The sequence below is a fragment of the Saprolegnia diclina genome (assembly GCF_000281045.1).
Source record: "Saprolegnia diclina VS20 unplaced genomic scaffold supercont1.25, whole genome shotgun sequence".
In the NCBI taxonomy this organism is placed as follows: domain Eukaryota; phylum Oomycota; class Saprolegniomycetes; order Saprolegniales; family Saprolegniaceae; genus Saprolegnia; species Saprolegnia diclina.
In genome coordinates, this window is record NW_008246092.1 from 293,509 (window position 1) to 307,097 (window position 13,589).

Genomic DNA, 13,589 nt, shown 5'->3' on the forward strand with positions numbered 1-13,589 from the left:
GGTGTGCTTCGTCCAACGTTCGAACGTGTCGGGAACACAGCTGCCGCCGCGCCGTGATGTTCGAGTGAGATTTCGCACCTTGGCGAACGACGCACTAGGCCTAACAAACGCTACTCCGTACAGCTAGCGTCGCATTCGTCACCTCCGTTTTTAAGGTTGTCGGTTTTAGCGAAGACGTTTGTTGGCGGAAGCGCAAGTCCGTAGAATACACTAGGAGTTCATTTCACATGAGCCGAGGCTATAGGAGCACCACTTCGTGCTTCCATGGTGCAGACCATTTTGGGAGTGCACGACTGCAGCGGCCAAGAGAGATGAATGAGCCAATCCCTTGGTGCTTTTCGACAGTACAGTGCGCTGATTGGCCCCGTAAAAGCTCCAATCACCCTCCGTATCAAGTTGATACCCAGACGGAGTACTGTGGGGAATCTCGACTCGGGATACGCGCGGGATGCGTGGCAATGTCGCGTCTTTTGAGCACAGCGAAGCCCTGCGACTACCTGCTGAGAGGCCTCTAGTTTCATCGGGCTGCGCCTGAATGCGCAGCCGGCCCATTGCCATAAATAAAACCGCAGAGTCGTCGTCGATGACCTAAGCAAGCGGAATCTGCTTGGATGGAGTTTTTTGGACCGTGACGGGTTGCAAGGCCTTGCCACTGCGAGGGTATTGTGATTCGAGTGGGTGCGTCGGTGCTGCAGACTGTAGCGACTCGGGCTTTCTCATCGTGTCTGCTTGTTTGAGCAGGACCTCCAACAACCGGATACCTCGGCAGTTGAAATATTTCGCGACAACTTCGACAACTTGGTGCTCAAGTCGCCTCGACGACCATTTTTGGACAAGGGCTCGCGCGTAATTCGCTCTCGTGAAGGTGCCATGTGCAGTGGCAACAAAGCGCAACACGACGAGGCGCTGCATCAGGCAGACGTTGACCAGTCCACGGTTGCCGAACATTCCTTTTGCCGCTCGTAAATGAGCCTGACCTGAGCTGAGAAGCGCCGTTGAATAATGGTATTCGTCCACGGATTCGGCGCCGCAGCCACTATCAACGCTATATCACTGTGCAGCACTGCAAAGTCCATACGCATTACGCCAAATAGTCGCATCTGTTTGACGCCGGCCACACGCTTCGCCTCGTCGAAACGCGCTCGCGAATTAACGGCCGGTCCAAAATAGGTCGCAAAACCACTTGGCAGCAAGGGACGCTTGTATCGGTTTTCTGGGATGAGTGTCGCGCCGCTGCCGGTGCGCCGTCCGAGTGCGCACGAAGGCTCGTCGCTCGAGGCGGGCGCGGCCCCCGGGCGCATTCTCTACGTCAACGACCGGCCGTCGACGCTCGCGGCCATGGCACGCTACAGCCTCAAGTATCCGAACAACGTCGTCAAGACGTCCAAGTACTCGGTGCTGACCTTTCTACCCAAGAACCTCTTTGAGCAGTTCCGGCGCGTCGCAAATTTCTACTTTCTCATCATCTCGCTCCTCCAGCTCACGACCAAGTTGTCGCCGACCAATCCGTACTCGACTGTCGGCCCCCTCATGCTCGTGCTCATCGGTACACCAAGCAGCGCATGTCGATCGTATTTTGAGTAATACGTAGCCACGATGATCAAGGAGGCGATCGAAGACAAGGCGCGGCACGAGGCCGACCGCCAAGTCAACCACGGACTCACGCTCATTTACGACGCGCCGGTCGGCTGGCGCAGCATCACGTGGATGCAGCTCCAAGTCGGCGACCTCATCAAGGTCGACAACAACAAGCCATTTCCCGCCGACCTCGTCCTCCTCGCTTCGAGCGCGGACGATGGTCAAGCCCAGGTGGAGACAACGAGCCTCGACGGCGAAAGCAACCTCAAGGTACAATACTCAGCGATTGCAAATCGTGCTACATTCGTAAGTAGACGCGGTTCTGCCCCATGGCCAAGGCAGGTCCGCTCCAGCCTACGACGTTTCCGTCCAGCATGACAGGGGAGATCCGATGCGAGGCCCCAAACCGACGTCTCTACACGTTCGACGGCGTCTTGCGATTGCGTGCGGGGCCGGACGACGAACAGGACATTTCGCTGACCATTGATAACGTCGTGCTCCGAGGCATGAAGCTCTGCAACACCGACTACATCATCGGTGTCGTGGTCGCTGCCGGCGCCGACTCGAAGCTCATGCTCAACACCAAAGCGGTACTAGTAGTCTCGTCTTGAACAGCGTCTCATTGGTACGCAGACCCCGTCCAAGTTTTCACGTCTCGATGTGATTGCCAACCGCTGTATTCTGCTCGTCTTTTCCGTGCTCTTTGCCGTGTGCTGCCTCTCGACGGGCCTGAGTCTCATGTGGAGCCACCAGCGCACGCGGCTCAACTCGACAACGTACCTCTCGCTCCTCGTGGCGTCCAGCATCCTGGACGTCAACACCTTTGCGAGCACGTTTGTGACTTATCTCATTCTGTACAACAATTTGGTATGTCCTATTGTTAATTGTGCCATCGACAAGGATCTCATCGACAGCCTGCTAGGTGCCGATCTCGCTCTACATCAGCTTGGAAGTTGTCAAGTGGTACCAGGCCAAAAAAATGGAAAAGGACCCCGAAATGGTATTGCTTATATGGGGCGATGGTGTACCACAAGCTTTCGACTATCAGCACACGTGTAGATCGACCCGGTCTCGGGTCGCGCCGTCCTCGCGCGCACGTCCAACCTCAACGAAGACGTGGGGCAGATCAAATACCTCTTCAGCGACAAGACTGGTATGTCCTTGGTGTCCGAAAATCGTCTCGATTCTTAAGATTTGATAGGCACCATCACGAAAAATGAGATGGTGCTCAAGGTCATTAGCATCGACAATGTCATTTATGACAGCATTCCTGGGGTACTCCAAATTGCATGTATCGGAAAATGGCGCTAACACGCTCGCATAGCCGCCACCCCGGAAGCGGTCGATGAAGGGCATTATCGATGCTAGTTTTGCCAAGCGACCGTCGCAGCCCAACGCCGTCGCTCTCCTCGCGCGGTGGGTCCCGACTTTCCTGATTCAGTATTCTTATTGCAATATCGCATTAGTGAAAATTCGATGCGGCGCAAGGAAAAGGAAAATGCCGAACGCGTCGCCGCGCGTCTGCGCATGTTTCAAGCCGACGTGCAGCACTATGACAACCTCGCGTCAATCGGCTCCAACCCCACGTCGGACGTTGCGTGTCAACCCGTATGTTTGGGTTTGGAGCTGTCACAATGACATACCCAATTTGTAGTCGTCGGTTGTGCTCGGGGATACGCCGCTCACGAAAGGCGAGCTCACACAGACCTTTTTCCGGTGCCTCTTGCTCTGCCACACGGCGACGATCGCCCCCGATGACGAGATTCGCGCATCGTCGCCGGACGAGGCGGCGCTCTTGGTGGCCGCGATCGAGTTCAACTGCCGCTGCCGCCAGCGCTCCATCAACTCGGTCACCATCAAGTACGATCTTATTTTCAAGTGAAACAAGCGCTTACGGAGCGCGTAGCATCTTTGGCGACGACGAGACGTACGACATTTTAGCGCTCAACGAATTCGACTCGACGCGCAAGTGCATGTCGATCATTGTGCGCCAGACGTCGCCGCGGCCGACCAGCGAGGATGACGACGGTGTGTCACGTGATGCGTCTGCATACGTGCTGACAAGAACAGTAGGCATTTGGATGTTTACGAAAGGCGCCGACACCGCCATGATGGCGAGTGCCGTGCCATACGGTCAGCAGCTCAAACCGCCGGCCATGGCTTTGCACATTCACTACTTTGCGTCGATGGGGCTGCGGACGCTCGTGTTTGGGTACATTTGCCGATTACTTATATGCTTCGATATGGACCGTGATTGTTGAATAGGTACAAGCGACTGACTCGCGCCGAGTACAGCTCGTGGTTTGAAGCGTACACCAAGGCCAAGACGAGCCTCGTGGACCGCGACACAAAGCTCATCGAGTGCGCACGCTGCATGGAGACAGGCGTCACGCTCCTCGGCGCCACGGGCGTCGAAGATCAGCTCCAAGACGGCGTCACGCACTGCATTCAGACGCTGAGCAACGCGGGGTACAAAGCGAACTCGACTGCTGTGGCTGACGCTCGATAGGATCAATATTTGGATGCTCACGGGGGACAAGGACGAGACAGCAATCTCCATAGCCAACTCGTGCGGTCTCCTAACCGATCAGTCGCACTTGGTCGTTGTCAACGAAAAAACCAAAGCCGCGTGTCTCTACCAAATTGCCAACGCCCGCAAAAAGCTGCGCAAAGCCGGTACCTTTGTGGCGGCACGGATCACATCATCGATGACGTGATATTCCACGTAGGCATCTGGCACCCGGGGCGCCCGTCACACGACATTGCACTTGTCATCAACGGCGAGGCACTCGAATGCCTCTTGGCGCCAGCCGACGAGTCGCCCGAGCCTGCACCGACCATGGGGCGATACACGTCAAGCGATGCCCTCGTACCTCCTGAGAGCGGTCGTGGTGGCAATGAGAGCTCGCTAGACGCCGCACCCGAAGTCCGTGACAAGGACTCCCAACGTCGTATGGGCCAACGCGATGTGTTGCGGTTGCTGAATCTTGAATAGAAATTCGAGCATCGCTGACGGTCGACGACCCCGCCGAGCTCAGCGTCATGGGCGGTGGCAACGACAGCATCTTTATGCAGCTCGTGACGCAGTGCTGCTCGGTGATTGCCTGCCGCCTCTCGCCGCTTCAGAAGGCACAGATCGTTGCACTCATCAAGACAAGGTTCGACTACCTATCGGTATTAAAGACACCGATCTCACCGAATGTACAGCAAGGGTCGGCCCGTCACGATGGCGGTCGGTGACGGCGGCAACGATGTGAGCATGATCCAAGAATCGCACATTGGTGTCGGCATCTACGGACACGAGGGCATGCAAGCTGTCCGCAGCGCCGACTTTGCGATTGGCCAATTCCGGTTCTTATCGCGTCTGATTCTGGCGCACGGCCGGTGGAACTACCGGCGCGTCTCGATCGTGATTCTCTTTTCGTTCTACAAGAACATGGCGCTCATCATGACGCTCTTCTGCTACTCGTTTTACAACGGGTACTCGGGTCAGACCATGTACGAGTCATACCTGATTGTGGGCTGGAACGTTCTCTACACGCTCTTCCCGATCCTCGTGCTCGGTATCATTTCTTATTTCCAGTGTTGTACTATGTAAAAAATGACAATTAGGCATCACGGACGAAGACATTAGCTCCGAGACCGTGCTGCTCTATCCGTTCATCTTTCGCAACAACCAGAAAGGCCAAGAGCTCAACATTGAGAAGATGCGCGTGTGGGTCGTGAACGCACTTTTGCACTCATTTCTGGTGTTTATGCTCGGGACCTATTTTGTGTACAAATTTCGCATTCCACACCGTACGATACTATGACGGTAGGTACATTGTCGACGGGTCGTCGCTCCCCAACTCGAGTGTCTTTCTCTACGGCACGGCTGTCTACGGCGTCCTCGTCGTCACCGTGACAATGAAAGCGGCCATGGTCATGCAGCGCATGCACCGCTGGACGCGCTACCATTACCTCTCGATCATTTCGGGGCCGCTCATTTACTTTTTGTTTGTGCTCTCGTACTCGCAGGTACCTTTGGCGATGTGACGACGCATCCTGAACAGAAGCATCGACGTAGGCCTACGTGTGGGTGCCGATTTCCCCGGTCAGCGACTTTTGTGGTCTCGGTAAAGTGCTTTTTGGCACGGCACAGTTCTGGCTCGTCATCGTGCCCGTCTCGTTTGCGTCGTTGATTGTGGACATTATTGTCATGTATCTCCAGCGCATGTATTTGCCAACGAACCAAGACATTATCGAAGAAATCGACTGCTGCCTCGACAACAACAGCGCTTGCGAAACCACGGTCCGTTGTTCCAATTGAAACAAAAAAATCATTGATATCCGTAGCCCAAAGTGCACACAAGCAGCTCCAAAACGTGGATTTTGGCCAACAACCCGCTCGGCGATTGGACAAAACAGCACGACGCGTCATCGACGGAGCACGAAGAGCTGTGCCGGTGCGCAAAGTAGATGGTTGACATCTCATACTATATGTCTTCTTGTCTCTAGACACTTGGTGCGCATGGAAAAAGCCATTGCGCGGGAGATCGGCGCCCATCGCAGCGACGACCAGGACAAGGTCATTTCGGCCACGGCGCAGCCCGCGATTCACCCGATCACGCTCGAGTTTATGGGCGAGGAGAACGAAGAGCTCGAGCACGAGTACAACATCAACTTTTCCCTTCGGTTCGTCGTACAATTTGCGAAAAATCTTATGGTGGGCACAGCGAGGCGCGCCGGATTCGAACGCTCATGTCGGTCGTCGTCGTCGCGCTGCCGCCGTATGCATTTGTCGAGTACTATGGCGAAGGCGACGAAAACCTCTGGCCGTACCGCGTCGCCATGTTCATTGCGGCGCTGGTGTACATTGCCTACACACGCACGTCGTTCTTTCACCGGCACTACCAATACTCGGTATTTTCACTGCATTTTGATTGAAAAATTTCATTTAAATTTATTGCTAGGTTGCGGTGCCCTTGGCGATCGCTGGTATTGTGTTTACGCAAGCGATCAAGTACACGGGGAAATTTGCCGTCACGATCTTCACCATTATTCTCTATTCGGTCGTGCGCGTCAAGTTTGTCATTGCGACGTGGCTGGCGTTCTTCAACTTTTTGTATTTTTTACTCTCGGGGTACCTCGGCTTGAACCACATTGCAGCGTCGAGTGAGAATTCCGCAATCGACGACACGCTCTTTATGCTCTTCATGGTACTATATATTTTGAAATCCCCATTTTGAAACACAAAATTCATTGTCTGTGTAGCTCATTCTGATTGGCATGGCGGCGTTTGGCGGCTACAACCTCCAAGCCACGATGCGCCGGGACTTTTTACAAAACCGTATTTTGCTCTACCAAGAGCGCCGCAGCACAGAAATCCTCAACAACATGTTGCCCGAACACGTGGTCAAGCGCATGCAGTCGGGCGACACACTCATTTCCGAGGAAGAGAAGGACGTGACGCTCCTCTTCTGCGACATTGCGGACTTTGGCTACCTCTTCAAGCACTACTCACCGACGCAGGTACATATATGCATATTTCATCGCATCAGCCAATACGACAATATTGCGCTGTAGATGGTGAGCCTCCTCGACCGCATCTATTCGCTCTTCGACCAGCTGTGCCTCAAGCACGGCTTGCGCAAAATGGAGACTGTTGGCAAAACGTACTTTGCCTGCGCTGGGCTCCAAGACAGCGAGAAGGGCCGCGAGGCTGCGATCCGGACCGCGGCCATGGCACACGAAATGATGGTCTACCTACATTCCCAAAACATATGTTTACGAGTGATAGGCGGTCGTGGCCAAGTGCAAGGCCAGCAGCGGCAACGGCATCCGCATTCGGATCGGCATTCACTCGGGGCGCGTCATTAGCGGGCTCGTGGGCATGAAGAAGCAGCAGTTTTCGCTCTTTGGCGACACAGTCAACACGGCCTCGCGCATGCAAAGCACAGGAATTACGGGCCACATCCAGCTCTCGCAGGTCGCCCATCTCAACCAGTCGTATGCGGCAACTATGGTGGCATTAGATGACATTTGAGAAGATCCGCAGCGACTTTCACTTTGAAGAACGCACGGTGGAAGCCAAGGGCAAAGGTCAAATGAAGACCTTCTTGCTCGGCCGCCCGACGACCGCACTCGCCGAGCGTGCGTGCCGTGGGCATTGGGACGCGGGCAAGCACGTCGAGTCGCGTCGTGTGAGCATTCCCAATATGCGCGAACCCACCGAGTAGGTCCTTTTTGAAATCGGTATAATGCCGTATCACGCCGTTCGGTAGAAGCGCACAGTGTCTGCGAGCGATCGCAACTCGCTGCATCGAGTCGCTCCAGCGCACGTTCGACTGCGTCCGCGAGCCGCCAAGCGCCGCCAACGAGAGCATTGCGGCCAAGGAGCTCGAGATGAAGTCGCAGATCGACTTGCGCTGGCTGCATTTCAAGGACGCTGCGTACGAAATAGCCTACCTGCGGGCGATCGTGGTCGAGCACCGCGCGGGGTACTGCTTGCTGATGAAACCTTGTCGAGGTGCGAGGATCTTGACTAGGACGCGCCGCACGGTACTGGCCCTTGGCGTCTACATACTCTACGCAGTGCTCCGCGACGTCCTCCATGACGCTTACGTGACGACGTGCGCGTCGTGCCACAGCTACATGTAGCCACAACGTTATATGAGGTGCACTGATACGGTGTAGGGTTGCGTTTCAATTCGCGCGCGCCGCGGTTGTCGTGCTCATCGCGTGGTATGAGTACAGCGAGTACCACGCGAAGCGCAAGCTGTCGTCGCTGGTCGTGCCAGACGGCGTCATGCGCGCGTCGCACCGCCAGAACCACCGGCTATTGGTCTTATACGTTTTGATCGCGGTCGTCCTCTTCATGCCCAACCTCCTTCGGTAGAGTCTTTGCTTCTTTGTGTGTTTTCGACGTATCGATGTAGCTGGATATCGGAGCAAGCGAGCATTCTCTACTCGTACCTCTGCCTCGACATCATCATTGTCATGTTCCTTGCGTCGTTCGGCGGCTCGCTCTTGTACCCATCCGTGCTGCTCATCAACAGTCTTCTCGTGAGCGGCAGCGGCATTATCTACTTTGTACTACGTTCATCTGGAGGATATACCTCGAACACTATTTCTAGACGCTGCAGCTCAACTACGAATCGTCCACGATATCGGACGCCGAGAAGCTGCGCATTTACCCACTCGCGATCACGCTCTTTATCGGTCTCTCGAACGTCATGGCCCGGCGCGACAACGAGTTTTTCGGACGCCGCAAGTACTGGCTCCAGACGCGCACGCAGCTCGAGACCAAGAAAGCCGACCAAATGCTCTACAAAATGCTTCCGCAGTCGCTCGTGACGCAGCTCAAGGACGGGGACACGGTCTGCGACCAGCACCATCACGTCCGTGCCATGCATTGGGGTACACTGGGAGCTTAGAGCACTGAATAGGTGGGGATCCTCTTCTCCGACATCAAAGGGTTTACCTCGATCGCGGCGCGCGCCGACACGGACAAGGTCGTCCACATTCTCGACTCGCTCTTCACGGCGTTCGACAAGCTCACCGAGAAGCACGGTCGGTCCTCAAATGATTGTGCAAGTCGGACAGATTGTCTGACATGGGTGCAGGCGTTTTCAAAGTCCAAACGATTGGGGACGCGTATGTGATCGTGTCGGGCTTGCCGTATGCAGACGTGAGCCTCAATACGGTCTCAACAAATGACCTGAAAGCCCAAGTGCTGAGCCGGTCGACGTTCGACGACGGGTCGGGCTCCAAAGGCGCGCCCAAGTCTCTGGACACCACGTCGACGCACCTCCGGAACCTCATTCGCATGGCGAGCGATATGCAAGAGGAGGTCAAGAAGGTGAATGACCCCAACAGCGGCGAGCCGCTCCAGATGCGCATCGGCATTCACCTCGGGAGCATCATTGCCGGCGTCATTGGCACGTCCACGCTGCGCTACGACATGTGGGGACCCGACGTGCTCACGGGCAATGAGATGGAGACCAACGGAGTGCCCGGGCGCATCCTCGTCTCCCAGGACGTGCAGCACGAGGTCCGCCCGACACGAGAGCCGCCTCCTCACTACTGTGTTTGTGTAGGCAAGTGTCTGCCCGGATCTGGCCTTTGAGTTCCACAAGAACATTGATTTTACCAACGCCAACCTCGACACATACCTCGTCGACTACATCTCTGGCGACGCGACGCTCCAAACGCCGTCGACCCCGACCGGGTCAACGAAAAACACGGCGTTTTAGCACCGCCCAATCTGCATATCGTATTTAATCTTGTGTTTTCTAGTCTTCATAGTATGACATTATGTTGCTACATGAACGTCTAAGCTAATTCGTCTGTACTCCCATTTCGACGTGTCCTTTCAGCGGCGTCGAGCAAAGCGACGTCGCTCAGCGTGCCACGTCAGGCGTGCGAGGGACCAGTAGGTCAGCGATAAATATGCATGCCTTTGTGGGAGCGTTTTTTCGACTTTCAGAGAAGACATTACAAACATAGAGGTAAAAATATGCAATTGGGTCGCGCACCTTTTCCGGATCTGGCCCCGACCAATCACTGGGGTCTGTACATCCGGATACGGCGTTGGCTCGCGATGAATGGTCATCTACAAATTGGGCCATGGGCAACAACAAGAAGGGACCGAAGAAGGCTGCGGGTGGCGCCAAGCCCGCGCCGGCGACGGCCAAGCCTGTCCATGCCAAGAAGCAGGATGCGCCCAAGGGTAAGCCGCAGCAGAAGCCCGCGCAGCCCAAGGGTCAGCCGCAGCAGAAGCCCGCGCAGCCCAAGGTCCAGCTGCAGCAGAAGTCCGCGCAGCCCAAGGGAAAGCCGCAGCAGCAGCAGGCCCAGCCCAAGACCCAGCAAAAGACACACGAGAAGAAGGGTGCTGCGACGCCGAACGCAAAGCAGGGCAAGCCAACGACGCCAGTGGCCAAGTCGGGCAAGAAGGGTCACATTGTTGTCGAGGCCGAAGACACGCAGCCCAACGAAAAGCTCGCGCTCATGCTCAAGAACATGAAGGACAACGCCGTCGCGTGGCACTTGGCCGTCAAGCCGCTCTCGGCGAGCAAGGCGACAAACGATGCGCCCAAGTACAAGCCCAACGACCCGATTGTTGAGGAGAAGCGCAAGCTGGCCGAGTCGGCCATGGAGAAGCAGCTTAAGGCGCTCGAGTCCAAGGGCAGCCTCTCGAGCGACGACAAGTACCTCAAGACGATGATGAAGTCCGGTACGTTGGCCGATCGAATCGCTGCAACGACGCTCGCGATCCAGGGGTCGCCGATCCACAACCTCCAGCGCCTCAGCCAGCTCGTGACGATGGCTAAGAACAAGTCGCGCCGCGAGTCGCAAATGGCCGTCGACTCGCTCAAGGATCTCTTCCTCAACAACCTCCTTCCCGACCGTAAGCTCCATTTCTTCCACCAGCAGCCGCTGCACCGCCCCGACGCGACCTTGCAGCACCTCGTCATCTGGTACTTTGAGCACTGCATCAAGATGGCCTTCTCGCAGCTCATCGCGGTGCTCTCCAACGGCATGAACGACGCCATCGACGTGCACAAGCGCGCGTGCATCCGCGCCGTCGTTGCGCTCCTCACGGAAAAGCCCGAGCAAGAAGCGGTCTTGCTCTCGATGCTGGTCAACAAGCTCGGCGATCCCGAGCGCAAGATCGCGGCCTACGTGCTGCACCAGCTCCAGGAGCTGCTCAAGACGCACCCGGTCATGAAGCGCGTTGTCGTGTCGGACGTCGAGCGGCTCTTGACGCGCACCAAGGTCACGGAGCGCACCAAGTACAACGCCGTGCTCTTCTTGAACCAGCTGTATCTGGACGCCAAGGACAAGACGCTGGCGACCCACCTCATTAAGGTCTACTTTGGCCTCTTCACAAAGGAAGTTCACCGCACGGGCTCGGAAGCCGGTGGTCTCGAGCGCAAGCTCCTCTCGGCGCTGCTTGTCGGCGTCAACCGCTCGTTCCCGTACGCCGAGTGCACGTCGGCGGACTTTCAGTCGGAGATCGACACCATGTTCCGCGTGGTCCACACGGTACGAGACAATAGTGTCCATTGTTGCGTGTATTTAGCCTCGACCTAGGCGCATTTTAGCACAAGTGTCCAAGCGCTCATGCTGCTCTTCCAAGTCATGAACTCGACCACCTCGGTGCCCGACCGCTTCTACACGGCCTTGTACGCCAAGCTCTTGGACCCCAAGGTACAATTGGTTGCGCTGGAGTCTATGGTGGCTAATCGCACGCGACGCGTAGCTCCCGACGACCTCCAAGCACACCATGTTTTTGAACGTCCTCTTCCGCGCCATGAAGTCGGACGTCTCGCCCGCGCGCGTCAATGCGATGATCAAGCGCCTCCTGCAAGTCGCCTATACGATGGCGCCGGCCTTTGCGTGTGCTTCGCTCTACCTCGTGTCGCAGGTCATGGCCCACAACCCGCGCCTCCGCGGTATGATCGACATGGCCGAAGCCAGCGATGTGAGCGTCGTGGCCACCGACGCGACGGCCGTCACCAAGGCTACCAATGACGACGATGACGAAGATGAAGAGACGGCGTCGGACGACAATGCGACTGAAAATGTCCCAGAAGAAGACGACGCCGACTTGGCGGCGGAGCGGGATCGCTCGGCGGCACTGCTTGCGGCCATGGGGCTCGACGGCGCGGACGCGGTGGCCGAGCGCCAGACCACGTCGCAGGCCGGTGTCGCGACGGTGTACGACGCCAAGAAGCGCAACCCGTTGTACGCCGGCGCGGACAATGCGTGCCTCTGGGAGCTGCAGCCGTTCCTGCAGCACTACCACCCGTCCGTGGCCACGTTTGCCAAGCAGCTGCTCGAGGGCCAGATCGTCTACAGCGGCGACCCGCTCACGGACTTCACGCTCACAACCTTCTTTGACAAGTTTGTCAACAAGAAGCCCAAGGCCAAAGACGGGCCGCACCAGCGTGGCGTCGCGGCGCCGTCGGCGATGGCCAGCATGTACTCGGAGGAGTTCCAAAACCAAGACGAAGGTACGCCATGTCGATGCAACGACAGAGTTCCTGATGATGACATCGTAGGCAACGTCGAGGAGAGCGACAAGTTCTTCTACACGTTCTTCAAGGAGCGTCTCAAGCGCAAGCCCAAGAAGGCCAAGAAGGAGCCCAAGGACGGCGACGCCTCGGAAGACGACGAGTACGAGGCCTTTGCCACGCAGTTGGCCGAGGGGCTTATGCAAGACAACGATGACGAAGACGTCGACATGGACGACTGGAGCGGGCCGGAGGACAGCGAGGACGACGAGGACGCGGAGGACGCGGACCCGAGCGAGCTCCTCGCGAATGAGTTCCCCGACTCGGACTCGGACGCGTCGGAAGTTGATGACGAAGAGCTGCTCATGACCAACGGCCACTCGCTCGCCGACGACGCCGACGACTTTATGGACGACGACGATGACGAGGACGATGACGAGGACGATGACATGGACGATGACGAGGATGACGAGGATGACGAGGATGACATGGTATTCCAAGAAGACAAGACGGCCAAATTTGCTGCCAAGTCCAAGAAGGGCGCGGCGCCGGACCGAAAGCGCAAGTCGCCGTTCGCGTCCGCGGACGACTACCTCGATCAGATTGCCGAGCTCGAGGCCACTGCGCGGTCGTCCAAGTCCAAAAAGCCCCGCAAGTAAATCTCCTAATCACTACTACACTATATAATTCGACGCACATACCCATTGCCCGCTTGGAGTCGGCGCGCACAAGCATGACGTCAGTTTGGCAGGTGCTCATAACTGCGCGACAATCACACTTGCATCCGAGGGCTCACGCGGCTCGGTGCCAAAGGTACTGAAGCAAACTTGAATCGGATCATATAGTTAGATAGCACTCCCAACACGCAACTGGACCACCTCTCGGTGTCGTGCGGGGTGTTGGCTCTTAGGGCTTGGCGGCTTCGTTCATCTGATCGGCCTGGATCGCCGTGATGGCGATCGTTGTGACAATGTCGCCGACCGTCGCGCCGCGGCTGAGGTCGTTGACGGGCTT

General features: G+C 56.8%; 2 protein-coding genes across 2 annotated transcripts; both read left to right on the forward strand.

The window, feature by feature from the left end:
• The first annotated feature begins 1,185 nt into the window (after positions 1 to 1,185).
• Positions 1,186 to 9,915, forward strand: SDRG_08341 (hypothetical protein). Its single transcript, XM_008614222.1, has 36 exons — positions 1,186 to 1,546; positions 1,592 to 1,848; positions 1,893 to 2,168; positions 2,212 to 2,445; positions 2,501 to 2,578; positions 2,638 to 2,731; positions 2,780 to 2,853; positions 2,903 to 2,994; positions 3,045 to 3,186; positions 3,233 to 3,438; positions 3,485 to 3,606; positions 3,652 to 3,790; positions 3,844 to 4,047; positions 4,088 to 4,254; positions 4,308 to 4,529; positions 4,574 to 4,736; positions 4,786 to 5,141; positions 5,191 to 5,353; positions 5,397 to 5,595; positions 5,645 to 5,869; positions 5,914 to 6,023; positions 6,076 to 6,252; positions 6,294 to 6,480; positions 6,531 to 6,776; positions 6,832 to 7,089; positions 7,144 to 7,317; positions 7,358 to 7,546; positions 7,593 to 7,792; positions 7,842 to 8,057; positions 8,106 to 8,213; positions 8,254 to 8,451; positions 8,496 to 8,649; positions 8,694 to 8,957; positions 9,006 to 9,129; positions 9,183 to 9,610; positions 9,657 to 9,915. The coding sequence occupies exons 1-36, from the start codon at positions 1,219 to 1,221 to the stop codon at positions 9,810 to 9,812; spliced, it is 6,930 nt and encodes a 2,309-aa protein (XP_008612444.1). The 5' UTR covers positions 1,186 to 1,218; the 3' UTR covers positions 9,813 to 9,915.
• A 270-nt stretch (positions 9,916 to 10,185) lies between these two features.
• Positions 10,186 to 13,263, forward strand: SDRG_08342 (hypothetical protein; the record flags this gene model as incomplete). Its single annotated transcript, XM_008614223.1, has 4 exons — positions 10,186 to 11,604; positions 11,653 to 11,769; positions 11,822 to 12,575; positions 12,624 to 13,263. The coding sequence occupies 4 exons, from the start codon at positions 10,186 to 10,188 to the stop codon at positions 13,232 to 13,234; spliced, it is 2,901 nt and encodes a 966-aa protein (XP_008612445.1). The 3' UTR covers positions 13,235 to 13,263.
• Positions 13,264 to 13,589: the final 326 nt, after the last annotated feature.

Excerpts from the sequence above, each read along its gene's own strand:
- SDRG_08341 (XM_008614222.1), top strand. The coding sequence starts at position 1,219 with ATGAGTGTCGCGCCGCTGCCGGTGCGCCGTCCGAGTGCGCACGAAGGC. Across the intron at positions 5,596-5,644 it reads TTGTGCTCTCGTACTCGCAG|GCCTACGTGTGGGTGCCGAT; the intron begins GTACCTTTGGCG and ends GCATCGACGTAG. Across the intron at positions 7,318-7,357 it reads CCATGGCACACGAAATGATG|GCGGTCGTGGCCAAGTGCAA; the intron begins GTCTACCTACAT and ends TACGAGTGATAG.